Source organism: Vombatus ursinus, unplaced genomic scaffold (assembly GCF_900497805.2).
Source record: "Vombatus ursinus unplaced genomic scaffold, bare-nosed wombat genome assembly UNPS02014816.1, whole genome shotgun sequence".
Taxonomy (NCBI): domain Eukaryota; kingdom Metazoa; phylum Chordata; class Mammalia; order Diprotodontia; family Vombatidae; genus Vombatus; species Vombatus ursinus.
The window spans coordinates 4,831,628-4,858,748 of NW_020954594.1; the positions used below are offsets into that span (position 1 = coordinate 4,831,628).

The following is a 27,121-nucleotide window of genomic DNA, read 5'->3' on the forward strand; positions in this document are numbered from 1 at the left end:
AAGGTTCCCCGCCCCGACATAGACTGTGAACAGGGACAAGTCAATTAGCCTCTCCAGCCCCAAGCAACTCTCTAAGACCCCTGTCTTGCCAATCTGCATCAGTGGAAGGAATTTCCCAGCCAGGAATCCTCCGTGTTGACAAAAATCACGATTTTTGGCCCTGAGAGTCCAAAAAACCTCAAAACTGAAACAAATAAAAAAACTTAAGCATTTCATTATATCAGGAGGTTAGATGACCACTTGTATTAATTCAAATGTAGCCTGTACTTTCTCCCTAAAATCTGTCCTGTATAAACAAACCTGAGTGCAACCTATAAATGGTAATATTCTTTCTCAGTGTACGCCTATGTGAATGCATAATATAAATACATATATGCATGTATTACATATATATATTATATAAGCACACATGCACATACATGCATATACAATTTTTCCTCTTTCAAATAGATATCACTTAGGGAATTGAATGGTAACATGGAAGAAGCATTGGCTTCAGAGGCAGAAGACCTGAGTTGGAATCCCAGTTCTTCCACTTACTAAGTTGTTTGCTTCCCATATTCTGGAGCTCAGTTTTATCATCTATGATAAATCTAAGATGGCTTCCATTTCGACTTCCAGCTCAAACCCATGTGGATAGCCTGTCTTTTAGACCAACGTTGAATATTGTCTTGTATTGCTCACCACTGTTTAATGAGTGTTCCTATACTGTAAAATGGGGGTGTTAATAGCACCTACTTCCCAGGGTTGTTGGAGGATCAGATGAGAATATCTGTAATGCACTTAACTAGATGGCAGCAGATAAGACCACCTGGCCCAGGGTCAGAAAGACCTGAGTTCAAATTGGCCTCAGGCACTTGTTTGCTGTGTGTGACCCTAGGCAAGTCATTTAATTTGTTTGCTTCAGTTCCCTCAACTGTAAAGTGGGGATAATAGCGGCACCTACATCCCAGGGTTATTGTGAGGATCAAATAAAATCATAATTGCAAAGTACTTAGCACAGTGCCTCACACCTAGGAGGCACGATATAAATGGTAGCTATTATTACGATTATAATCTTCCAAACTTAGAGCCCAGACATCTGCTTATACTTCCCTGTGTATCTTCTATAACTTCTGGCTCAGTTGGGCACACAGTGGGCTTTAAGAATAATAATAATAAAAAAAATGCAAACATTTGGAAGTTGAACTTTTCTGGCCCAGCTGCTGAGAGGCTGCATAGTGTTCTTTAAGCACCAGATGGCAGCATTGGCTCAGGTATGTCCTGTATGAGCCAAAGCAATTGGAAACTTCCCACCCCAAAGTGTACAGACCAATCATATTGATAAAGTAAAAACTTCTTTTATTTCTGGTACAAACGATAAATACTTTGCATTAAAAATCTGAAATTTGACCCTCCCCCTTCCCCTCCCCCTGTGCTTACAAAAATAATTGTATGAAATGGAAAAAAAATATTGCTGGCAATCACACTGGTTGGCTAGGTCCTGACTCGGAGGATAAAGGCACTGTGGTTGGGTAGGGGGAGGACCAGGGAGATCTCTCCACCCTGCCTTACCCCCTGCACCCATATTCCTGGCTTTCTAAGGGGTGGAGGCTATGGCTTGTGATACTCTCTGGCCCTCACCCCTCTTTCCTTCAGTACCTCTGGGTAATTCATTGGTGTCACCTGCCACCCCTACCCCCATGCCTTTTGGAGGGGGAGTGTCCCCAGAAGTTCTCTTGCTGGAGTGGGGAGGGGGGGAACGGCAAACAGAAGCCACTTGAGGAAGGGATTTGTATGGGTTCCTTCTAAGTAAGGGAAGAGAAGTATGAATGGAAGAGGAGAGGGGCAGGGCAGACAGGGGATTTATTATACTTCCCTTTCTTCTCTCCCCACCCCAGCAGGGTTTTCTTAAGGTCTGAGCTGTAAAAGAGTTAAATAAAAGAAATGGTCACATTTTTGTTGCTTGAAAATGATATACCTTAAGGGGAGGGGGCTAGATTGGGCACTTCTCCTACCCTCAATAAAGGAGCAGGGAGTAGGGATTAGGGAGGATAAGGGGTGGTCTTAAGTTAACCCTTGTGTTAACCTCATCCCTTTTCACAGTCATAGAGCAAGGGGCCTGAGACTCCAGATGGGATGAGTGAGGAAAGGAGAGGCTTTGCAGCCCCTTTCTCTCCTCCTGAGAGGGGAGCACCTCATCTCACCCCTGCCCAGCTCAGTGCCCCCGGCCCTGGCTAGGTGTCCTCATCCCAAAGGCACAGTTGTTTCTGGGGCACATAATAGTCAAAATTATAGCTCTTTTGGCAGCTGCGGATGCCACACTTATAGGAGGAGAGGCGACCGCTAGGTTCCCGACTGTGGCAATACTTGAGCAGGCAGGGGTACCAGGCTAAGCTGAGCCCGTAGTGACACAGGCAAGGTTTCCATCGGTCGCCGACCAGCCGGCAACGCCGTAGGCTGGATAGGTCATCAGGCTGTGAAGGCAGCGCTTCAAACATGGAGCCATCCACACCTGTGGGAGAGTGGGAAGGAGAAAAAGGAGGGGGTTGTGAGGGGAAGAGCCTTCCTCTTCTTAGGCCTCCTTCCACCCACCTACCCCCAGTCATTTCCTGGTCTTCTTTTATGACCTTGGAGCAGTGTCCTGAGGCCTTGGCCTGAACTATTCCTACTTCTAGGCTCTAGGCCACCCCTACTTCAGCCAGGAGTCCAGACGACCTAATTAAAGGAGGGGAGAAACTGACCTATGACCTTTGTGTTAGGGAGTGTCTAACTCAACCCTTGCCCTGAAAGCCTAGGTGCTGAAAGCCCTGGACTGTGTGTCAGAAGACCTAAGATTGAAACCTGGCTCTATTACCTCCCAGGCCCTCTCAGATTCCTCAGCTACAACATGGGAAGGTCTCTTTAGTTTCAGATCCTACGAGCTCTCTGAGGAGCCAGACCCTGAATGAGAGGAAGGTGGGGGTAACCCTGACTTAAAACTTGAGTTAGAACTGTTGGCATCTCAATTTCTCTTTTGGTTCTCTTTGGAGAGAGGAAGGCAGCCAGAGTCTGGGGCCTAGTGAGGATGTGGTGGGCACCCAGCAACACTGGGAGGAGTTAGAAGAGACAGGAAGAAAGGAGACAGCTGAATTTGGATAGGTGAGAGCAGGGAAGGTAGGGTTCGGTGGGGGAGGGCCAAGAGGGTGCTAGGAAGGCCTTATGCTCCAGGGCCTGGTGCCCATTGCTCTCCAAAAGAGCAGGTCAGTGAAGTCCCAAGCCACGGTGAAAGTGGACACGGCCCCTGAGGCTCCCCACAGTGGACATGGCCCATTGCTCCCACCTTCAGCAGCCCACTAGCCCATGCCCCTGTTGTCCTCCTGAATACTGCTAAACTCTCAGTTTCTCTTAGAAGCATCCTCTGTTTTTGCCCTTTTTTTCTCCAGAAGCACTGTGTGACAACCCATCTCCTTAACACTTGGAGATTATTTTGGCGCTTGGCATTTCTACATGAATTTCCAAGTCTTTGTTGTTTTTTATTTGTCTGGCTGTGTGTGTAGCCTCCACCTTTAGACAGAAAGTTCCCTATGGCCAGGGCCTGTGTGGCCTCCTCCCTCATTTTACGTGGCCTACAACTGGGGCTCTAGGCCCTGTGTCGCAGAGGTTATCTGCCTGACCTCTCTCCAGCCAGAATTTGACGTCCTCTTCTCGGGTGTAGATGGCCTCTAGGGCTTCAGCACACACGTTATGGATATGGGGGCTCAGCCACGCTGCCTTGCTGAAATTGACTGCCACGTCCATGTGGAGTTGTTCCAGACCCCGTACCTCTTCAGCCTGACGTACTGCTCGAGGGTTTTTCTGTTGAGGATGGGTGGGGTGGGGAGGGGAAAAAGTGGAGTAAGCATATCTGTGGTCCCCCATGGTCCCTTTTCCCTTACATACTTCACCCACCCTTCCCCAAAAGCCTCATCTATGACTAGTCCGCATCTCTCACCATTTGGACTCTGGGACCACAATGTTCTTTTGGGGGCATACATCAAGTAGTGTGGTTCCTTCTTCCCGCTACTCCTCTTCTCTTTTTTCCCCTCCTCTAGACTTGGACAGGTTTTAGAAAGGGAGAGAGGTGAGGGGGTTTGGACACCAGCAGGATGAACCTATTCTCCATATATTAGGCCATGAGTGGGATTTATAAAAGCTTCTGATGGGGCTGGAGAGCAAGAGATATAATTTCTACCACCTTTCTTTTGCCCCGCCCCCCAGTATCTGAATAACATTGGAGAACTATCCCATTTTGAATCTAGGAAAGTGGACAGATGGTGATATAAGGGTAAGGGAGGACTGAGAAAAGATTCTTGTGTATGGTCTTAAGGACTGCAGAAGGGCTCAGGGCAAGGGTGGAGAACCGGTGACCTCGAGGCCACATGTGGCCCTCTAGGTCCTCAAGTGAGGCTCTTAAAGGGCCTCGAGGCTGCTGGTTCCCCACCTCTGACTTAAGGGAAGAATCCAGGGATTTGAGACACCAAAAAGGAATGGACTGCAAGGGGCATTTGCTTGGAACTAGGAGTATTGGTTTAATAGTGGAAATGAGGGATAGGGTATTGGGACAAACTGGATTGAGGGGCAAGTTTGGGGTCCAGGGTGAGTTGGGAAGCTGGTGCTGGGTGGATTGGAGAGTTGAGACTCTGGTGTGTATGGGCTTGGGTCTGTCATGGATCTGGACTCTGGTTAGTGGGGCCAGGGTAGGTTGGGGAGCTGAAGGGGCATGGGGCAAGAGTAGTCTGGATTGGGGCTTCTCACCTGCCGCAGTTTCGCCATAGCCTCACTGGGGATAATCTCGTTGTGATGTAGCCTTGTGATGAAGCAGAGGGCCTGGAACTGACTCTGGCCCTTCTCCAGCTCACCCAAGATGAGGGCTCGGAAGATCTTTACATCCTGATTGAGGAGAGGAAGAAGAGGGCGGGAAGAGAAAGGTAGAGGTCAGTGGGGTCCACCTTCCCCCTCCTCTGATACCCCAGGAGAGCACAGATCTCAGGACTGGACAAAGATGTCCTAGGGGACAGAGGGTGGTCCCTGCTCAGCTGTGGGAGAAGGCACAGAGCTTCTCCAGCCTAAGTCCCAAGAAACTCATCACTAGGTTGATCAAAGGGTGATGAATTTTTTTAATGACAGCAATTTATGAAATAGTTTACTGAGGAATGGGGGTTTATGATCTGGCCATCCAGGCAAATTCCATTTAAAACAAGAGCTAGAAAAAAACACTTCCAAGAACTCTGGACCCTTCTGGGTCAGAACATGCCACAGGCTTCTAAGTCTGGAAATTTTTCCAATGAAATCATTTAAGAGGGTAAAGCTTTCACCAGAAGAAAATATTTCATTTCCCAAGTATGTTATATTCCATCATCGAGACAATCTCTAAGGTCCCTTCTAGTGCTAAAATTCTCTGACTCTATAACTTTCAATTATGTGTGTATCAATTATTCATAGCAAATTCATTCACTCAACAAACATTTATTTTACTTGGGGATTGGTTCCCCACCTCCCTTTATCACCCTGCTCACTGTTGCTAGAGGGTGAAGAGAGGTCAGGGTGTCTTAGGTAAAGGGGAAAACAGAGTTTAAAGTGCAGAGAAGGGCAGGTGTTGCGGCTGCCGCTTTCCTTCCAACCCTGATATCAGAGTCAATCACTTCAGAAACATGGCCGGTATAAATTACCCTTCCCTTCTATGTCCCCGTCTCCAGATGGGGCTGTTAACGGCATTAGCAGCAGGTCAAGAGCTGCTTCCTGTTTCTGATTCACAGTCTAGACTGTGTGGATCAGGATAGGGGGCAGGAAGAGGGCATAGTGAGGGGCAGTAGCTTTCCACTGCGTGGAGTATATACAATCTAAACTTCTTAGCCTGACATTCGAGGTTTCAATACCATAGCTTCAACTCACTTTTCCACCATTGACAGAAACTACCCTCTTACATAAATCCAGATCTCTAGCCAAATTGGTTTATTTCTTCCAATGCATCACTCGCATCCTGGCCTCTGGGGCGTCGTTCATGCTTGGCTGGTGTCTCCCCTTCCACTTGTCTAAATTCTAGTCATCCGTCAAGGCCAAATTCAGGTCCACCTCACCCATGAAACATTTTCTAATCTCTGCTGAGTTCTCATTTCTGGACTTCTCTGGCATCACTGTGTGTAACACTGATCTGGCCTTTAACAGATTCATAGGGTTAAGACTTAGAAGGGACCTTAACAGGTTCTCTGGCTTAAGCTCAGAGATGAGGAAAATGAGATCCAGGAATGTTAAGCAGCTTACCCAGGGTCACACAGCTAGTAAGTGCCAGAGGCAGGATTTGAACCTAGGTCCTCTGACTCCAAATCCAGTGCTCTTTCCCACTAAACAACATTGCCCTAGATTCAGGAAGGCCCAAGTTTGAATCCAGCCTCAAACACTTACTAGCTGTGTGACCCTGGACAAATCACTTAACCTCCGTCTACCTCAGTTTCCTCATCTGGAAAAAGGGAATAATAATAGTACCTCCCTCACAGGGTGGTTGTGAGGGTAAAATGAGACATTTGTAAAGTGGTTTGCAAACCTTAAAGTGCTACATAAATGTTAGCTATTATTATTATTACTGACCGTAAGTTCCCTGAAGGCTCATATTCTCTATTACTAAACCCCCCTACCTTGCACTGTATGCCCTTCTTCCAAAGACCCAGCCCACTTCCTGCTCAGATCCCACCAAACTCACCCTGTGTCAACAGCTGTGGGCCCTCCAGATGCTGGGTGGACATAGCCACTCCCATTGATTGCCATCTGTAAGGACCCCTGGGCCTTTCCATCCACTGTGGCTAAGCTCTTACTTATCTGTGCTGTCTTCCTTAATTAGAATGTGAACTCTTTGAGAGTGGGAACAGTCTCATTTTTTAATTTTTATTTCCAGTGCTTGCTTGGCACGTAGTAAATACTTAATAAATGCTTTCCCACTCCATTCCACAGTGCCTTCTACCTAGTATGCCCTCAAAAATTACTGTTAATGATGATTCTATCGGAAATGTCAGTGGGTGGGGGAAAAAAGAAACAATTGCTGCAAACCGGTGAAACCTAGTTTATTTCTTAAGTGCTGTTCATGTCTGAGCTACTTTTAACCTTACAGCATTCCTGGGAGTGTGGAAGCAGTGATTTTTTCTCTCTTTCTTTCTTTCTTTTTTTTTTTACCAGCTTAAAAGATGGTGAAACTAATGGCCAGCCAGGGTTCTTTTCTCTCCCTCCTCCCAAAACATCCTAAACAAGACAATCTTTCCTATACAGAAGGAAAGGTTCCAAGTCCCTCATGATTCCAGAGACCTGGGAGGACGGTGAATCAGAGCTGAAGGCTTATCCTGGCCTTCTCTCAACAGGAAATCCTTTCTCTGATAACTAGCTCCTGGAATCTCCCTGCCCAGTCAGTCTGAGCCATCTGATCTCTCTCTCTCTCCCTCCCTCCCTTCATTCAGGTCAGCAGGAGTGATGATCAGGGGCAAGGCACTTGAGATGGCTAGATTTCATTTCCAGGGCTCATCTCTTGCCAGGTGAACTCAGAGCCAGATTTCCCATCTTAAGACTTGAGCCAGAAGGTTATGCCAAGTGATATCAAAAATACATCTCAACATTAATTTCAGCTCCTTCCCTTTAAAAATAACTCTTCTTAATATATTTATAGCATTTTTATAGTGCTTTTGGTGCATTCAAATCATCCGAGGCACAGGGAATATGGACATAGCTCTTTGTGACATCATCCATCCTTCCCAGCTTGGAAGAGGCATAAAATACATTTTAGATTAGAGGGTGCACAGAAGAAACGGAATTGTCTTTTTCTCCTGTTTTGTTAACAACTCTTGCAGAAAATTTTAGCCCCTTAGGACTCTGCTGAGGGCTTAATGACATTTTTTAGGGTTATTGGCCTTTTCCTTCCTTAAACTCCAGTCTAAGATATAAATCCCTAACGTAGCCTTCTGTCTTTATGTTCTCTATTGTTCTGTGTAAATATTAATGACATCATATCTCCAAAGTACTTTAAGGATTACAAAACACATTGCTCACAACAACCCCAGAAGGCGGGTGGTGTGTATAATCTCCTTTTGACAGATGAGGAAGCTGAGACTCAGAAGCTAAACTGTTCAAGGTCACATAGCTAATAAGTGTCAGGTGAGGATTTGAACTCAGCTCTGTCTCCAAGACTAGTGCTGTAGCATGGTGAATTTTTAAGTTCCTATTGAGTATATGTATATGGAATAATTTCCCAATGAAGTGCTTAGGATGAGAATTCTGAGGAAGTTGAGGCACTCAAAAATGTCTCCTTAGAGAGGAATACTTCAATCTAATTTCACTCTCTCCCCTAAGCCTCTCCAAACACTGAAGCCATTCTCTTTTCTCTTCTCTCTCCCTGAGGAACCACTGATTCTCCTCTGAAGAACAAGGCAGTTTCTGCTTTTAAGGGATCTAAGTTTGGAAGCTACGCCTTATCATCCTGGCCTGTCTCTGAAGCATCTCCCACTCTGTGACTTGACCGCCCCCTACCCCCATGACTTTTTCCATCCATCACTATTACTGATTTCTTTCCTCACAAAAGGACCCCAGGGACACTGAAAATATCTGGCCTTATGAAGAGCCTGCCTGGTTCCCAGCCTCCGACAGGGCTCCCAGCTTCCTCCCTGATGGGGATTTCCCAGGGCTGATTCAGAGGGAAGCAGGTAACACTGATAGGAGAAGTGGGTGGTTTTTTTAGCACCAGAATACAGAAGACAGCTTGTTTGTTTTCTAGGCCATACCTGTGGGCAGGTGGGAAGACCTCAGGTAGCTCTCTTTTCCCAGACATTTCCAGGCATCTCCAGAACCATGTGGACTTTGTGTAATTTGGAAAGACTACCAAGAGAGTAACCAAGTCAATGCAGAGGGTGGAAGTGTAAATTCTACCCAGAGATGAGGTTGTTCGATGTGATTAGTATAGTGGCAGTAATCGTGAGCTTCCCCTCACTCCTGAATCAATGTGCTCTGCAAGAGCATGCCCCAAGGAACCTATGTGGAGTTGAACTGAATTTGCCTGGGGGAAGGAGGGGAAAAGGAAGAGAGAACAAGCATCTATTAAGTACTTACTGTGTGCCAGGCACTGTGCTAAGCACTTTACAAATATCTTATTTGATCCTCACAACAACCCTGGGAGGTAGGTGCTATTATTATCCCCCTTTTCCAGTCTAGGAAACTGAGGCAGACAGAGGTTAAGTGACTTGCTTAGGGTCATACAGCTAGTAGGTATCTGGGGCTGGATTTGAATTCAGGTCTTCCTGACTCCAGGCCTAGCAGCAAGCACTCTATCCACTGCACCACTACCTAGCTATCTCAAGTACATCAAGGGGTCAGGAGTTCTAGTTCAATGCTAAAGGACTTTGGGATGATGAAACAATACCCTTATTAGCCACTTAGCCAAGAAGAACCACCTACTTAGTAGACTTTGAAGAGAAAGCTCTTACTCAGATCTCTTCTTTATGTTTCTAGAATATGCAGCATGGAACTATCTCTCTCGAAAGTCTCTGAATTCTTCTTTGTCCTACCCTCCCCCCTCCCTCCTGCCAATCCCAGGTACCAATGGTGGCTGCCTGCATGTGGTAGCTAGAGTACGTACAAGTCCAGATGAGTCTGAGTTCAGATCTTGAGGCAGGAGTTATACTTGTATTCCCCCCTCCTTCTCCCCCCTCCCCCTGATCCTGATCCCTGGAACAGAGGTGATTAAACAGTGATCCTGAGATCAGCATTTCCATCTTAGAAGGTAACCTCATGAATGTGAGAGGTCTGGAGCTTCTGGGTCCCTCATTCAGTACTGGTTTCATTGCAGGAGGTATTCTCTGTAACCACTACAAATTTCTCAGAGAAGATGATCACTGAAAGAGGATGAGCTGAAGCCCTGATATTTATTAAGTGCCTACTATTCATTCATTTAATAAAAATGTATTAAGCACCTACTATAGCCTAAGTGTTTGACCAGTATATTATCTCATTTGATCCTGGACTTTGAGGAAGATATTTGAACAGTGAAGAGTTGTTGTGAATGTGAATGCCTATTTGACAATGTCACTAAGTGTTTCATGTTTTATTATTTTAAGTATCAACCTCACAGGAGAGTATAATGAGTTATAGGTTACTGTATTGTTTTTTAAGTCTTTTTCAATGTGTGCTTATGAGTCTTTCGTGGCTTAAGCATTTCATTTTCATGGAGGAAATAAATAACTGTCCTCTACTTGATCTATACTGTACCTTGGGTACCTTTCTAATCCCATTTAGGGGGTAAGACCGTAACAGGAACCAACCTAAATTTTCTTTAAATGATATTACCTAGGACTCTCAGGGTGTGGATGTAAAGAGATGACAAGAAAGAGAATAACTTCTTTCTTTTGCAGCTAGGCTTCACTCTTGACTGAATTTAGTTCAAACGTGCACAAAGAACTGGGGGTTGCTTAGGGGGCCAGCATTTTAGCTTCCCTGGTCTCGTTGCTAATTTGTTGATAGACTACTTTAAATGGTGTTAAATACAGGAAGAGATCATAGATTTAGAACTGAAAGGAACCTTAAAGACAATTTCATCCAACATGTCATTTTACAGATGAATAAACAGAGGTTCAAAATGTCAAATAACTTGACCAAGGTCATACAGGTAAAATGAAATTTAAAACCAGGTGCCCAGATTATAAATAAAGTCCACTTTAGAGTATACCAAAAGGTTCTAAGAAAAGAAGTTATCCCTACAGAAATAACATAGCTCTGCATTTCTGCTGCTTGATTCTCAAAAGCTCAAAGCACATAAAGTGAAATAATCATCAAATCAATTCTATGCCAGTTAAAAAAAAAACAGAAGAGTTCAATGAGTTCCATTGAATTCCAAAAGTTCAAAGAGTTCCATCAATGGAACAGACTAGACAGGCAAGACCTAGAAGCAGCTGAACAGAGGTGACTAGTGTTCCATGAATCCAACAAGAAAAACAGCTGGGGGCCAAGGACTTCCTATTCTTATAAGAATTGCTGGGGAAAATGGAAAGCAGTTTGAAAGTAATTAGGTTTAGAACAACATATTATACCATGTACTATAATAAGCTCCAAATGAATATATAACCCAAATTTAAAAGGTCACATGATTTTAAAACATGATAAAGAGCCATGCTGTACAGCCTCAGGGGAGAATTCTTAAACCAAGCAAGGATAGCAGAGATCACAAAGATAAAATGACCATTTTGATTACCTAAAATTAAACAGCTTTTGCAGGAACAAAATGCTGTCAAATATGAGAAGAAGCTATTGATTCAGAAAAAATCTTCACATAAAAATCTGATAAGATTTGCTATCCAGAATACTTATAAAAGGATGGATTTAGAGGGGAAAATAATGAATTGAGATTATATGAACAAGAGATATGATATTCCCAGGAGATAAGCTGTCAAAGAATATGAATATATTTCAGAAGAAGAAACGCAAACTATCAACAAAGAATGCTTCAAATTACTTATAATAAAAGAAATTAAAATGAAAACAATTCTAATGTTTCACCTTTGTCCATAAGACTGGCAAAAATGAAGAAAGATGAAAATGATAAATATTAGAGAGGCTGTGAAAAGACATGTATAATAATGCACTGCTGGTGGTTCTGGGAATTTGTTCAACCTTTCTTGAAAAAGAATTTGGAACCATAGTAGAAAAAGTCACTGAATTGTCCATACCTTTTCGCCCCCATGATATCACTAATATATCACTAATATACATGATATATCCCAAGGAGGTCAAAGACAGAAGGGAACATTCTAAGGGGGTGCCCATCAAATGGGGAAAGGCTTAAAATTGTGGTTTATGAATGTAATGGAATATTACTGTGCTATAAGAAATGACAAATATGAAAATTTCAGAGAAACTTGGGGAAACCTTTATGAACTGATACAGAGTTCAGTAATCAGAACCATGAGAACAATTTATATAGGATTGTAAAGGAAAACAACACTGAGAGATACCAGAATTCTGATCAATGCAATAAACAATTACTGACTCCAGAAGACTGATGGTGAAACACCTCTCTCTCCTCTCCTTGGAGAGGTATTTGACTCTAAGAGCAGAGTGAGGCATAGTTTGTCAGATGTGGTCAATGTGCTGATTTGTTTTGCTTAACTATATTTCTTTGTTATAGTGGAGGGTTCTATTGGCAGGGAGAGGGTAGGATGGGGGTATGGGTTGTCATTGAGAAGTGATGTAAAAACAAAAAGAATCAATATAACTTATTTTTTAAAAGTTCGCAGACCTTTGCCCTCATTACAAACCTTCAGAAGGAGCAACTGAAGCTCAGAGGCTAAACAACATGGCCAAGGTCACACAGTGAGTCCATGGTCCAGAGATGAAAACATAAATGTCCAATATCATAACTCAGATTTCTACGGTGTTTTAAGGTTTACAAAGCACTTTTCTCACAGCAATCCTGTGAAGTAGATGGTTGGAGTATTTTTATCTTGATTTTTACAGATAAGGAAACTGAGACTTAGATGTAAGCACTAGGTAACAAAACTACTAAGTGTCAGAGCTGGTACATGAGCTCCAAGTTCACTTCTCTTTCCATTATGCCATGCTGTACTCTAAAATTCAAGTCTCCATAGCACAATACCTCTCCTCTCCTTTTTTGTTATAGATAGGGATACCCATCACTATGGTAATGGTGTTCAACCCAGTGTGTCTGCCATTCCTTCCTATTCTGGCCATGTAGACTTACCCAACCCACTGCTGAACTTACAGGTCCACAACACTCCTAAGTTCCCCACATGTTCAAAGACACCCCTCTGCCAGAGGGTGAGCAGGCCCAGATCACATCAGTCTCCATGAAGAAGGCTCCTTCCTGACCTTTTCCTTTCTGTTAGTTATCTAGTGCTTTCCCTGAAGCCTCAGAGTTGGTGGTCTCCCAGTTGCCATTATATCTTGTCCTGACATCCCTTCGTGCCTGGAAGCAGTGGTTTCATGGGATTGATCTCACGCTTCCAATGTGGGGAAAAGCTTTCTCATCTCCTCCCGCCTACAAGAGGCAGCTCTGTGCCAAGGTCTTTCCCAGGCTTCAAATGAACTTTCTAAGGACATGGAGTAGCCTCTTCTGCCTTTTCTACACGAAGCTCTTTTCTATTTAGACTAGAGGCTATATTCTGGGTCAGCCTTTTCACAGAACTGCTTGATAAACTCTCATTGTCCTACACAGACACACACACACACACACACACACACAGTCTCTGTGTCTCTCTCACACATAGAATTTTTTTATTGATATCTTTTGTTTTCATGCCACCTTCACCTCTCAATATTTCCCTCTCCCCAACCCAGAGAACCATCCTCTTTTTAATAAATAATCAAAACAAAGAGGAGAAAAAAAGCAGTTCAGCAAAATGAACCAACACGACAGTGTTGACAGTGTTCCACACCATAGGGGCTCCTCCCACCTCTGCAAGGAAGGGAGGGAGCCCCACACTTCTCTGCAAGCTCTCCTATACCCACAGCCTGCCACAGGAGGTCTCTAACATTTTGTTGCAGAAACAGTCTTGCTCACCCAGTCATTAATAGCCCATACATGGTCTCTTTCACACTCCTACAGAGAGTTTCTGTCTCAGGCACATTCTCTGAGCTGATCTTCTTTGCCAGAGTTCTCTCAAAGCCTGTCTCACATAATGTCTCTCACACACGACCTCAGATACAGTCTCTCACATGTAGTCTCTATCTTAAAGTCTCATTTAACTTCTCTCTCACAGTCTGCCTCACATGCACATTCTCTCTTCTGCACTATCTCACTTTCAAAAAGTTTATCTCAATGATAGATTCTCCCAAATACTCCTGAGCACTCTCAAATACTTTTCCTCTTATGGTCTCATACAAACATTCTCTCTCCTCGTTCATACTCTCACTCTTGTGTCTTCCTTCTCAAATACCCCCAGGTGCTTCCAGATATACTTTCTATCATCTGTCCTCTCTTTTACACACACACTCATTCATATTTCCTTAGTTCCATTCAAAGCCAATCTCTCAGCCCCTTCACCTGCCCATCCCACTCTGTTATGACCTCCCCTGGTTTGGAGCTACCCCCACCCCAATCCATTACTCTCCTTTCTCCTTAAGTCCATGGCAGACCCAATCCTCCACAAAACTCATTCTGAGTCTGGAAATAGGGTCTGTCCACCACAGATATGTCACCTCACAAACATGATTTTGACAAAGGAGTATCAGATATGAAAGGGGTGCTTGGAATGGCTAGCCCAGGTCAACTTGCTAGATTCCATTTCAGGGAGTGTGTGTGTGTGTGTGTGTGTGTGTGTGTGTGTGTGTGTGTGAGACGTGTACATGTGCATGTGTGTGACATGCACATGTGTGTGTCTCCCTACCTAAAGTCCACCATTTTGTCCTGAGAGCCGGAGTGGGCTTTGAGCCATCATATCAAGGCTCCCACCACGCTTGCAGCTCTGCTTTCCTTCCCCTCTTCTCCTCCCCCTCTAGCTCTTCAGCAGCAGTTCTCTCCCCCTGGGAATCTTCTTTGCTGTCTTGGGCTCCTTCCTGTCACACTGGAGCTCGTGATTTCTGTGCCAGAGTTGAGCCAATCCAAATATTTATTCACTCTTTTCTGGGCTGGGGCTGCTTTATAGGCTGGAGGGGTAGGATGGTTAAGGGCCTCTCTTGGGTAGATAGCTATAGTCAACCTAACTGGGTGGTGACAGGGAGGGAGGAGGGAAACTCCCAAGGGCAGCCCTAGGCAGAGCTGAGAGACACATGGGACTCATTGAGTGATGGGTTGGCAGCTTGTTGGGATGGCAGCTGAGTTGAAGAACATAGAGACATCTTCTCGGATAGTTCTGCTCAGCCCCTTCCAGAAGAGAAAGGGTGAGGTTAGGACAGATTCTGAGGATGCCAGGCCACTCAGATGAGTGTCTATAAGCTCAGGTCACTCTTCATCATGAAGAAGTGGTTAATCAACTCAAAGCACAAATGTCCACACGTCCTCAGGGCAGTCTTACCCGAGACAGAGGCTCTTTGTGAGGAGGCTGTGCCAGGATGAGTGGTGTTTCAGAGACAAGGGCCTGGAGTGTTGCCCCTGGCCTCTAGAGGACTTCCCTTCCCCCAACACCCCAGTGCTCTGTCAGCCAAAACCCAAAGGTCGCTCCTGTCCAGACTGCTTTGACAAACAATGTAGGGCTTTATGTGGATCAATTATGCCCCATTGTCTTGCTGACTCAGGGCTTTCCAGATCAAGGCCTTCACTCTTCTCTCTTGCCCAAGTTCCCAGCATGGAGGCCCCTTGTATTCCCTGCTGAAGTGACCTGAAAATTTCTAGTTAGGCAAATCTGTCAATTTGTTGAGTTAACCAATCTCTCACCATCCTAATGAACGAGCCAAATAATTCCTAAGTCTTTTCAGAATGGAGCAGAAAAAGAAGATGCAACTTCTAAGGTCACCAGTGACCTTACCAGTGACCTTATAATTGCCAGATGCAATGGTCCAGTCATCATCTGCTATAAGCTTTTTGTAACATATGACATGTTTACCATCCTCTCTTCTTTTTTTTTTCCATAAAACTGCCTTCTACTGGCTCTTCTAACTGTATCTTTCTTGTCCTCATTCCTTGGTTCATAGATTCTTGAATGTTAGAACTGTAAGAGACCTTAATAATCATCTAATCTAACCCCTTTATTCAGTCCAACAAGCCATTATTAAGCATCTATTAAGGGCCAAATAGGGTGCCAGGTGCTGTGCATACAAAGAAAAAAAATTTCCTGCCTGCAAGAAGCCTACACTCTACTAGGGGAAATCATATAAACATAGATATATCAACACAAAACATATATGAGGTGACTAGAAATGCTTTTTCTTTTTGATGGGCAGGAAGCACTAACAACTGAGTGATCAGAAAAGATCTTATGTAGGAGGTGACACTTGAGCTGAGCCTCTAAAATAAATTCCATATTAGCTATGTTGTGATTTATTGATTTATTTATTGGGGTTAAGTCACTTGCCCAGGGTCACACAGCTAGTAAGTGTCAAGTGTTTGGTCTGAGGCTGGATTTGAACCCAGGTCCTCCTGACTTCAGGGCTGGTGCTCTATCCACTGTGCCACCTAGCTGCCCCCTGATTTTTTAAAAGTAAGAAAAATAAAGAGAAAAAAAGATGTTTCAATCTGCACTCAGTCTCCATCATTTCTCTTTCTAGAGGTAGATAGCATTTTTTCTTATGAGTCCTTTGGAATTATTGCGGATCATTGTATTGATCAGAGTACCTAAAGTCTTTCACAGTTGATCTTCATTACAATGTTGCTATTACTGTATACAGCATTCTCCTGGTTCTGCTCACTTCACTTTGCATCAGGTCATGTAAGTCTTTCCAGGTTTTTCTCAATCATACCGCTCATCATTTCTCACAGCACAGTAGTATTCCAACACAATCATAAAGCACAACTTGTTCAGTCATTTCCCAATTGATGGGCATCCCTTCAGGTTCCAATTCTTGGAGACCACAAAAAGAGCTGCTGTAAATATTCTTTGATATATGGGTCCTTTTTGTTTTTATTCTATCCCTTTGGGATATGGACCTTTTAGTGGTATTGCTGAATCTGGGAAATAATCTCATCTGACCTGTGCATTAAGAATATCAATTTATCACGGTTAGCATTTATGGAGTATTTTAAGGTTTGCAAAGTGTTCTTCCTATGTCATCTCATTTGATCCTCACAACAACCTTGGGAGATTATTATCCCAATTTTATAGACAAAGAAATTGAGGAAGAAAAATTTAAGTGACTTGCTTTGGGTCACATCTCTGAGGCTGAAATTGAATGCAGGTATTCTTGACTCCAAGCAACTAGGTGGCACAGTGGATGGAACACCAGGCCTGGAGTCAGGGCTCTCTGGCTTCTCAAATTGCCTTTTATTTTTGTACCTTTGTACATGTTGGCTCTCTCTAGTAGAATGTAAGCTCCTGGAGAGCAGTGACTCATGTTTTGCCTTGATGTCCCCAGTGACTAGCTCAGTGCCTTTCACTTATTAGGTGCCAAATAAATTTTTGTTGAACTGGAATATAATGGAGGTGATAGAGAAGGGGAAGACATATGGGAACAGGAAGGAAGGAAGGAAGGAAGGGTAGTAGGAAGCAAGGAAGAAGGAAGGGAGAGAGAGAGGAAAGGAGAGAGAGAGGAAGGGAAGAAGGGAGAGGAAGAGAAGGAAGCAGGGAAGGGAGAAAGGGAAAGAAGTGAGGGAGGAAAGGAAGGAGGGAAAGAAGAGAAGAAGGGAAGAAGGGAAGGAACAAAGAAAGAAAGGAGGAAAGGGGAGGGAACAGAGGAAGTAAACTTGCATTTAGGAACAAGTTGTAATTCCTTAGTCTGGCATTCAAAGTCCTCCATATTTTGGTTCTAATCTATCCTCTCTGAAAACAGAACTGGAAGCAAAGAGGAAAAGCTTCAGAGGAAGAACTGGCTCCATGCTATAGCAAAGGGAGTTCTTGGTCAGGCAGAGGTTGGATTGAGTGACTGCTGAGGTCCCTTATGACTCTGGGATTCTGTGGCTACATCCTATACTTCTCTTTCCTCCTAGTGTGCCTAGAACAGTGCCTTCCCTATACAAAGCAGAAGCTCACTAAGTATTTACTGACTGACTGAAAAAAAACTGTTCCAGTTTCTCTCTAAAGGTCGATGGGGCAAAGAACCTTAATTATAGTTTTGTTAAATGCCCAGAGTCCTAAACACCACTGGGCGTGACATGGGCCAGGAGTAGGACCAGCAATAACAACCTGCTGGAAGGCCTCTCCCCTGCTACAGTGGAAAGGTTGCTGCATTTATAGTCAGAAGTCCTGGGTTCTAATCCCATCTCTCCTACTACCAATGTAATCTTAGTCAAGTCCCTTCTTCTCTCTGAGCCTCAGTTTCCTCATCTGTAAAATGAGAGGGGTTGGACTCAGTGACTTCTGAGGCCCTTTCCAGATGGAAATCAATAATCACTTGATTCCAGACAGAGGGGAAAAGTCTGAAAGGTGCTGAAGAAAATGAGGCCATTAAGATGCACAACTCTCCCTGGCTTCTACTTCACCTTGCTCCAGTCTGCACGGAATTAGGTCTACTGAGGCTATAACAAGAGGAAACATGCTCAGAGGAGGAAGACATGTAAACTCCTCGTGGGCAGGGACTGTTTCATTGTCATCTTGGTACCTAGCATAGTCCCCAGCACATAGTAGATATTTAAAAAATATTTGTAAAATTGAATTCCCTCCCCCCTCCCAAGTTGGGAGAAGTGGTTTTCAAATTCACAGACTACAGGACCTTGGAGAGGTCATGACCACTTTTCTGAACCTGTTTATTCATTTATAAAATGTGAATAATAATATTAGAACTGCTGGGAAGGAAATGACAAACCACTCCTATATCTTTGCCAAGAAAACCCCAAATGGGGTCACGAAAAGTCAGACACGACTGAAAAAAGACTGAACAACCATATTAGAACTGCCTACCTCATGCAGGTTGCTAGAAGGAAAGTGCTTTGTAAACTCTGAAGCAGCACATGGATGGGAGTTATTTTATGCAACAATGAGAATAATGATGATGGTGGTAGTGTCATGACTGGAAAGTCTTCTGTGGTGAGCTAATCGGGGGAATCCTTCCAGTCTTACGATTCTGAAAATCTCCTTAGATATACAGGACTTACTTCCTACCTTAACTCTTAAAGTATGCTAGAGGCTCTGGACTTGGATTCAGGAAGACCAGATTTCAAATCCCACTTTAGAAACTTCTGAAGCTGTGTGACCCTGGATAAGTCACTTACCCACTGTGTGCCTCAATTTCCTTATCTGTAAAATTGGGATAATAATAGCACCTACCTCCCAAGGTTGTTGTGAAGAGAAAATATTTGTAAAGCACTTTCCAAATGCTAAAATATAATATAAATACTAGTTATTATTGTTTTCCATCCATCCCAATTTCCCTTTGGGGGAGTACCACTTAGACACACACACACACACCCACACACACACACACACACCCACACCCTAGAGTGCTCCCAGACTCTTTTCCCAAATTGTCTAGTTGTTAATGCCCTCTCCATTCCACCTGGAATCACTTTGAGTGTACTTTGTATTCATCTAGGTTCACGTTGTGGTGTTCCATTCTCTCTCTGTGCTTACTCCCAATGTAGAATTGAAACCACTTTAAGAAGCAAGGACAGCTTCTTTGTAGCACCAGGGCATACAAAGTACCTTGCACATTATATTAATAGCACAACATATGAATAAATGCTGGTTGAACTGAGCTAAATTGAATAGGGGAAGCTAGAGTCTATCCTGGATTTTATCATCCCAAGCCTTTGTGACTCCAGCCCAGTCCCCTCTAAGCTGTCTCTCCGGACTGTGTACCTTGCTGTCTCTTCTACCAGCACCCACCACCCACTTTGCCTCCAGCAGCAAATGTCCCAATGCTTGAACCAGGAAGAGTTGTTAAGAACCTGCTTACTCCAGCCTTTGGTGGGGAGGTGGGAGGGGGGAGTCAGGGTGTGGTGGTAGGAACGACGCCTGCCAAGTTCTGAGGAACAAGCAACTGGATCTCACTGCCCTGTGGAGGTTTTCCAAAATTAACTCTTAGAAACTTTAGCAACAACAGAACTAAAGACCTTGCCATGCTAAGCCTAATGATTCCTCTTTTGGGGGGAAACTGAGTGGTCCCCTCACTCCCTTTTATATGCTGATTGCCAACCCAGTATTCTGCTTCCTAGGGGCAGTGGAGAGAGGAGGAGTTAATGAATCAAATCTATGCCAAGTGCCCCTTAGGTGTGTAGACCTGTGCACAAAAGTGATGCTGTTTGGGAGGCAGGACATAAAGAAGATTGGGTACTATAGTTTAGAAGGTCCCAGTGTATTTGGGGACACTCACAGGGAAAATGGCTGGAGAAAGAGGAAAGGCAGCATAGAAGCAAGTAGTTGCCTGGTTCAAAGAAAAGGGAGACTTCTAGGTAGGCTGGGAAAATCAAGGAAGATTTCCTGGAGGTGAGGAACTTGAGTTGTGCTCTAAGTTGATGTAGGAGAGGCATAACAACAACAAGAATAACACATATTTATATAGAGTCTGATATGTGTCGGGCACTGTACTTAATGATAATATTTACAAATATTATCTCATTTGATCCTTACAACAACCTCTGGAGATAGATGTCATTATCTCTTTTTACGGATGAGGAAATTGAGGCAAACAGAGGCCAAGTGATTTGCCCAGGTCCACACAGCTAATAAATGTTTGAGGCCAAATTTGAACTCAGGTCTTCCTGACTCCATACCCATTTATCTATCCACTGTGCCACCCCATTTCCTCTAGAGGTAGCTGCTTAAATCTCAACTCTGTCAATTAACTTCTCTGGATCTTCTTTGTCTCATCTGTAAAAGGAGAGGTGGTAATAGAGGACCTCCAAGGCCCTTTCTAACTCTAAATATAGGATCCTATAATCAGGAGCCCAGGGTCTCATACCCTCAATAGGTCATCCCATATATCCTGTCCCAATGTCTAACAATGAATTAGGGTTGCCGTGGATGAGAGGGAAAGTGGAGGAAATAACTCTACTTAAAAACAAACAAACCAAATCAAACCACAAAACTCCAAGAAGTCTCTCCCATTAACCTTCTATCACAATGTGATTTTTTTTTGTTCCCTGTGAACTTAGGTAATTGTGAACTTAGTTTGTATTATGTTAATTTTCAATTCATAGATCCACAGAACCTCAGAACTAGAAATAACCTTAAGCACCATCTACCTAGTTCTCTTGATGTTTCTGATGTTTATATTTTGATTATTCCCCTATACTTCCTGACCCTTTCCTAACAGCTAGAGCTCCGCAAAGGCAAAGACCGTTTGTGCCTCCTTTCTTTGATCTCTTCCCAGTACATAGTATAAAGATCATAAAGACCAAATGAGTTTCCATTCTTTTTGAGTCACTCAACAAATCCTAGCCTTAATCTGGCCTAAGTGACATCCACCATATGTCTCTTTTGACATTGGCTTCATCTCTTCAGTCAGCTGGCCCCAAGAACCACCTTTGGGAATCTCAATGAACCCTCCTCACCAATTATGAAACTCCCTTGCCTCTGTCCCACCCATCCTTGTCCAGTTAGCCAAGCTGGGACATGACTCATCCCCTCACCAGCAGCTAGTTCCATTACCCCCTTGGAGGGGAAGGGAGAGAAGGAAGGGAAGGGAGGGAGGCCAAAGGATTTGCAGGAAAAAGATTAGTTGGAGGCCTGAGGATATGCCTGTTATGAGGTATGGATTATTAGATGAATATATAATTACACACACGTGAATCTGATTACATAAGAGGGTTATTATGAGGAGTGTATACATTTTGAATTGGAATTACTGTACAGAAAGGATTTAATTTAAGGCTCAAATCCTGTAGGGTCTTTATCTGAGGGTTACTGTATGTAGGACAGCCTTGCCCAAAGGCTTTGACCAAATTCAATTTGTATTGACCCTACCTATATGTAACATACATTCATATCTCAGCCAGAAGGAAAGCTTAGCTCTAAATCCTATGATCTTACTATCAAAGTTCATTTAGCCCAACCTATGTGTGAGCAAGAATCCCTTCTAAATATTCTCAACAAATGGTCTAATCAAATCTTTCCTTGAAGATTGAGAGATGGGGGCAACTCATTTGTTTTTTGGACAGCTCAAATTCTTAGGAAGGTTTCCCTTATCTCGACTTGCTTCCCTGTAGCTTCCTTCCACCTACTGATTCTGCCCCTTGGGACTATGCATCACAAGTCAATTCCTCTTTCATTTGAAGGTCCTTAATGTCCTGGAAGGCTATTCATATCCTCTCTAAATTTACTCTGGGTTAAATATTCCCAGTTCCTTCATCCAAGCCTCATTTGGCATAGCTTTGAGTCATCTCACCAGTCTAATCACCTTCTTCCATTTATACTCTGGCTTAACAGTCCATCTCTAGTTCCCTCTCTCACTATTCCTACCTTCCTTCCATAGTCATAAGACAGGAGAAAGAGCTCACTCTCAGCTAAGATGTCAAAGCCATAGGGTCTCAGTGTTGGAAGGGACCTCAAGGGGCAGCTAAGTGGCATAGTGGATAGAGCACTAGCCCTGGAGTCAGGAGGACCCGAGTTCAAATCTGGCTTCAAACCAAATACTTGACACTTCTGAGCTGTGTGACCCTGGGCAAGTCACTTAACACCATTGTCTAGTCAAAAACAAAAAACAAAACAAAACCAAACACTCCTTCCTTGGAAGGAACCTCAGAAGTCATCTAATCTAACTAGTACCTGGAGCATTCATCTCCTCTAAAACATCTCGGACAAGTGATCATTCCACTTTTGACTGAATGGTTGGGAAACTTACTACTTCCAAAGATAGTCCATTCTACTTTTTATCATTAGGAAGGCTCTTTTCTTACACTGAACTCCCTTGATTACCAGGCTTGGTGATATCAAATATCAGCCTGCAGCCAGCAGTAAGGATGAGGCCATGGAGTCCAATCCCATCATTTTACAGATGAGGAATCTGAAGTGAAAAGAGTTTAAATTACTTGTCCAGTCACAGGTAGTAAGTGCCTGAGATGAGATTTGAATAAAGGTCTTCCTGACTTCCAAGTCTGGCACTCTGTGATAACCCTCAAATTCCTAAGAGAACCAAACAAAAATAGAGAAATGAGAAACAGGGCATTTCATTTTTCTTCAGACTCACTGTTGAATATTTATTAGGTCCTTTCATAGGATCACAGAGCTAGAACTGCAAGAGACCTATTTTAATACTCTCATCTTACAGAGAAGGAAATTGAGGCACAGAAAAGTTAAGTGATCTGTAAGTCACAGAGGAAAGGTTAAAACCTAGGTCTTCTAACTTCAAATCCAAGTACTCTTTCCACTGTTCATATACTTTGGACCTGGGGCATAGGACCAGACCTTATCTTCCTTGTCACTCAAGGTTATACATGATAAAGGGACAATTATGATTATATTGATTCTAAGACATGGCACAATGATGATTATTGCATAAATTCTGGGGCATGTCACATAGTAGATTGATCATTTTTATTATACACAGGCCCCAGAAGTTAGAAGCTAGGTAGGACCTTGAAAGTCATCTGACTCTTTCCTAACCACTCATTTTATAGATAATGAAACTAAGGCCCAGACAGAGGTTCAGTAGCTTGCCCAAGAGGTCATACAAGCAGTTACAGAACAAGTATTTGAACAAAGGTCTCTGACTCAAAGCCAGCTCTTTCCACTTTACCCCAAAGTTTATGTTATATGTAGTGTGATGATTATGAGATTCATACTTCAACATTGTCAAAGATTTATGATCTCCCCCTATACTTCTATCAAAAATATCATAAACTTGGGGCAGCTAGGTGGTGCAGTGGATAGAGCACTGGCCCTGAAGTCGGGAGGACCTGAGTTCAGATCTGGCCTCAGACCAAACACTTGACACTTACTAGCTATGTGACCCTGGGCAAGTCACTTAACTCCAATTGCCTAAAAAAAAAAAGTCATAAACTGTTATGAGAAAAAAGTCATCCTCAAATTAATACTCTTCTGGTGATGAGCCTTTATGAGCTGAATGATAGTCCATCAGATCTATACTTTCAAGTTTTCCAGGTTGGGCAGAACTGCCCCACTACCATAGTCTTTGTACCTCTGTATCACCATGAGGCATTAAAAGTAATGTTTGAGTGGAGATACTAGAATTTTAAAATGGATTTGGAATGGATCATAAGTGAACAGGGTGGTTCTGGAAGCAAAGTGGGCCTCTTCAATCAGAGGAAAATGGAAAATTGGGTTCACTATAGTAAGGGCTGTGATCTCATGGCACCAACAATCCAGGGGAGTTTCTGGAACTAAACCTAATAAACAAGAAACTAGTTTGGCAAAGAAGAATTTGCTCTCTTTTTGCTTTTGTTGGAATTAAAGTAATAGGGTTAGATTAGAATTACTCTTAAATTCTTCTAACATTAATTGCTGACTTTGCTGGTCGACCTTAGGTCAATCACTCAAATCTCTCTGGCCACAACTAAAAGGGAAGGAAGGCTTTTTTTTTTCTTTGTAAATGCTTCACAATAAAACATAACTGAGTTTCTAGCTCCATTGTTTCTCAGCAGTATGGGAAATCTTAAATACAATTTCCAGAAAGGTGTGCATACAGAACAAAACCCAAATACCCTCGTGGCTTTTTCCATCAAAGAAAATTATTTCCCCAGGACAGAACTTTCTAGTGAACAGCAGTCTGACCCCTCCCATTCCCCCCCCCCCCCCCCAAAAATAGGAGGCAAGGGGCTGGAGACTCCAAGAACCAAACAAGCAATAAATCCAAAGAAAAAGTCAACTATCTAGCTTCAAGGGAGAGAGTCCAAAGTAAACATACTTCCATAGCCAATGGACAGGGGAGAAAAAAAACCTGGGCTTCGACCACGTGCGCCACTAAAGTCTGCCTCAGTAAGTAAGAGAAAGGTTCCCTTCACTCCAAATTCCCTTACTTGCTGTGGTGCCTCCAAGTTTATGAAGCACCAGGCTCTGGGTCAGAGGCTAACTTGAAAAACTGACTTTGTAAACCTGGATAGCAAAGCCCCAGGCTCAGAGGTTGCAGCACCTTAGGGGTTAAACAAACTAAATTCAAATGGACTCTGCAGCTGGGCTTCGGGCTCTCGGGGCTACTCCCCCAGTTCCCTGCCCCCTGCTCCCATCCCACTCCTCTAGCCTCGGCCTCCACCCCCACTCCCTCCATTCTCCAGGCCTCTCCTCTCCCTTCCCTCCAGGGCAAAGCAGTAAAAAGATTAAGTGTTGGCAGCAGCTAGTGGTTGTAAAAACTAGGCCCAGCTTCCCCATCCCGCCCCCTTTCAACTCGGCTCCAGTACCTTCCCCAAGACATGACCGACCGCTATAGGGAACAGTGGGCTCCCATTGCATTAGGAAAGCCTCTCTCCAGTATTCCTGCTCCTGGGCTCCCAGTGAAAGCAACTGGTAAGGTCCAAGGGATGAGAAGGAGCTAGCAAGAGGGCTACAGCAGCCTTTTGGGGCCAGCCAGTGGGTCGAAGAAGGCTCCCAGCCAGATCTTAACAATTGACAGAGAAGGAAGGCTGGATTCTGTTGTTTCTCAGCTTCAGAGAGGTCCCACAACTTCTGAGCAGAGTGCCCAGGGGCTGGCAATCCCTAGGCTTTTCTTCCCAAAGAAAGTGTAAAATGGGCAGCTTTGGTCCAAATTTTCCCATTTCCAACTAGCCTGCTTGGTCCCTGGGGATGGAAGGTCCTGATTTATGCTAGACCTGGTGTTACTATGACATTCTAGATCCCACCACTCACATAGTGATAGGGTCCCCTGAAGGCTTTATTTTACATAGCCCAAGTCCCTTGAGGTGTGGCTAAGGCTCCCATCACCTCTTGGACCTCAAGGAGCTTCCATGTCCCATGGGGTGGGGAGGTCAGAGGCAACCTCACATTTCAGCTTATCTCTCCACCTTTTTTATTTTTGCTTAGGATTCCTGCCTGGCTATAATTAGATACACACCACAACATCTAAACTGACTAGTTTTTTCCCTCCCTCTAGCCCCCATATCCCAGCTCTTTCTAACTTCAGGGATAGGCTAGCCTAAGCCTCTGTCTCCACCTACCCCCTCTCTTGTCCGTTCCCCCCCCCCCAATTTAACCAGGCCTCTTGTCCTTGGACTATGTTAATGGGTATATCAACCCAGGGCAGGAAAGTTGATGGTAGTATGAACTGCCCAGTGCTTCTCCCTGGAGGAAAAAAAGAAAATGTCTCTCCTGCAGGAAAAAGGGGCTGAGTGTGGGACCCTCTTCCCAGGTGCACTAGCTGGTAGAATTAAAACACACTGCTTTAGTAGAGTGTATCTACTCCTATAAACAAACTCAGGAAAGAACCATGAGAGAGAATGATAGACCATTCTTAATCTCATCCAATTCCTTCATCCTTTATGGATGAAAACAGGATCCAAAGCACTTTGTCTAAAGTCTGAGACCTAATAATTGGTATATTCAGGGTAGCAATGATCTTCTCAGTCCATTTTCCCACCCCCACACACCCCATCCTGATTCCTTATCCAGTGCTTGACTGGTTTCCTTATCCAATTCAGATGCAGTCATAGAAATTTAGTACTGGAAGACCTCTTAGTAGAACTCCTTCATTTCACAGATGAGGAAATTGAGGCTCAGAGAAATTAAAGTGACATTCAGAATGTCAAACAGCTAAACTGTGGCAGAACTAAGGTTGGAACTCTGGTCCTCAGCCTTCAATTCACCACCCGAACCCATTGGTAAAGAAGGAAGGGATGGCGGTGGTGGCGGTGTTTTAATGGGTGAGTAGTTGTATGTGTGTGTGGGGGGGTGTTTAGAAGGAAGAGGTCTCTTTCTGAAATCTCTGGAGGTAATGGGTTAGAGGAAGGAAACTGATGAAACAGAAGAGGACAGGCTCGAGTTTAAGAAGAAGAGAGAAGATGAAGTGAGCGAATGGGAAAGAGGAGGTCGAGGTGAGAGGGAGGTAGTGCTGGGGAGTTGGTCCCTCACCCTCTTGAAGTCTGCAGTGAAGGAGATGAGGGTCCCGTCGGGTTTATGTAGCTCCAGGCTGATGCAGTCTGCATCACTGTCAGCCTGCAGGCTCTCCTCCGTCACCTGGCCATCTGGCAGCCGCACTCGGACCTTCAGCTCCGACAGCCCCGAGGACCCCCCGGCCAGCGCCTGCAACCCAGGGGTGAGCAGCAGCAGCAGCAGCAGCTGGGGAAGATGCGGAACTCTGCGCCCGAGGGACCGCATCCCCGGGGCAGCAGAAGCGGAGTCCGCTGCTCCCCTTCTTAGCCCCGCCGTCCTCCTCCTCACCCCGGACGCACGGGTCGGGGGAGGAGGAGTTGCCAAACTTGGCTGAAGTTGGTACCAAGTTTGGAGCTGGGAGGAGGGAAGGGAGAGCTGGACCCCGACGGGGCTCTGCCTCTATCCAGCGGTAAGCGCTGGGCACATGGATTGAGCCTGGGAAGGCTGCCAGTGCAGAGAAGCCGCGCCGCGTATCAGAGAGGGAGCCCCCAGGGCATGGCTGGTTGGCCAATCTCGCCCCAACCCAGCTGTTCCCTCTGTCCCCAACTCCCGCCTGCTTTAACTCCGTTCTGCACTTT

The 27,121-nt window shown here is 44.3% G+C and overlaps 1 protein-coding gene across 1 annotated transcript; it reads right to left on the bottom strand.

Moving 5' to 3' along the window:
- Nucleotides 1-1,324: 1,324 nt before the first annotated feature.
- OAF (out at first homolog) lies at nt 1,325-27,121 on the bottom strand. Its single transcript, XM_027835602.1, has 4 exons — nt 26,523-27,121; nt 4,756-4,890; nt 3,636-3,816; nt 1,325-2,494 (listed from the first exon to the last, which is right to left on the bottom strand). The coding sequence occupies exons 1-4, from the start codon at nt 26,766-26,768 to the stop codon at nt 2,217-2,219; spliced, it is 840 nt and encodes a 279-aa protein (XP_027691403.1). The 5' UTR covers nt 26,769-27,121; the 3' UTR covers nt 1,325-2,216.

Bases quoted from the DNA above. Each gene is read 5' to 3' on its own strand.
- OAF (XM_027835602.1), bottom strand. From the start codon at position 26,768: ATGCGGTCCCTCGGGCGCAGAGTTCCGCATCTTCCCCAGCTGCTGCTG. The intron at 4,891-26,522 runs GTGAGGGACCAA...CTCCTCAATCAG, and splicing joins TCACTGCAGACTTCAAGAGG to GATGTAAAGATCTTCCGAGC. The intron at 3,817-4,755 runs GTGAGAAGCCCC...CATCCTCAACAG, and splicing joins CTATGGCGAAACTGCGGCAG to AAAAACCCTCGAGCAGTACG.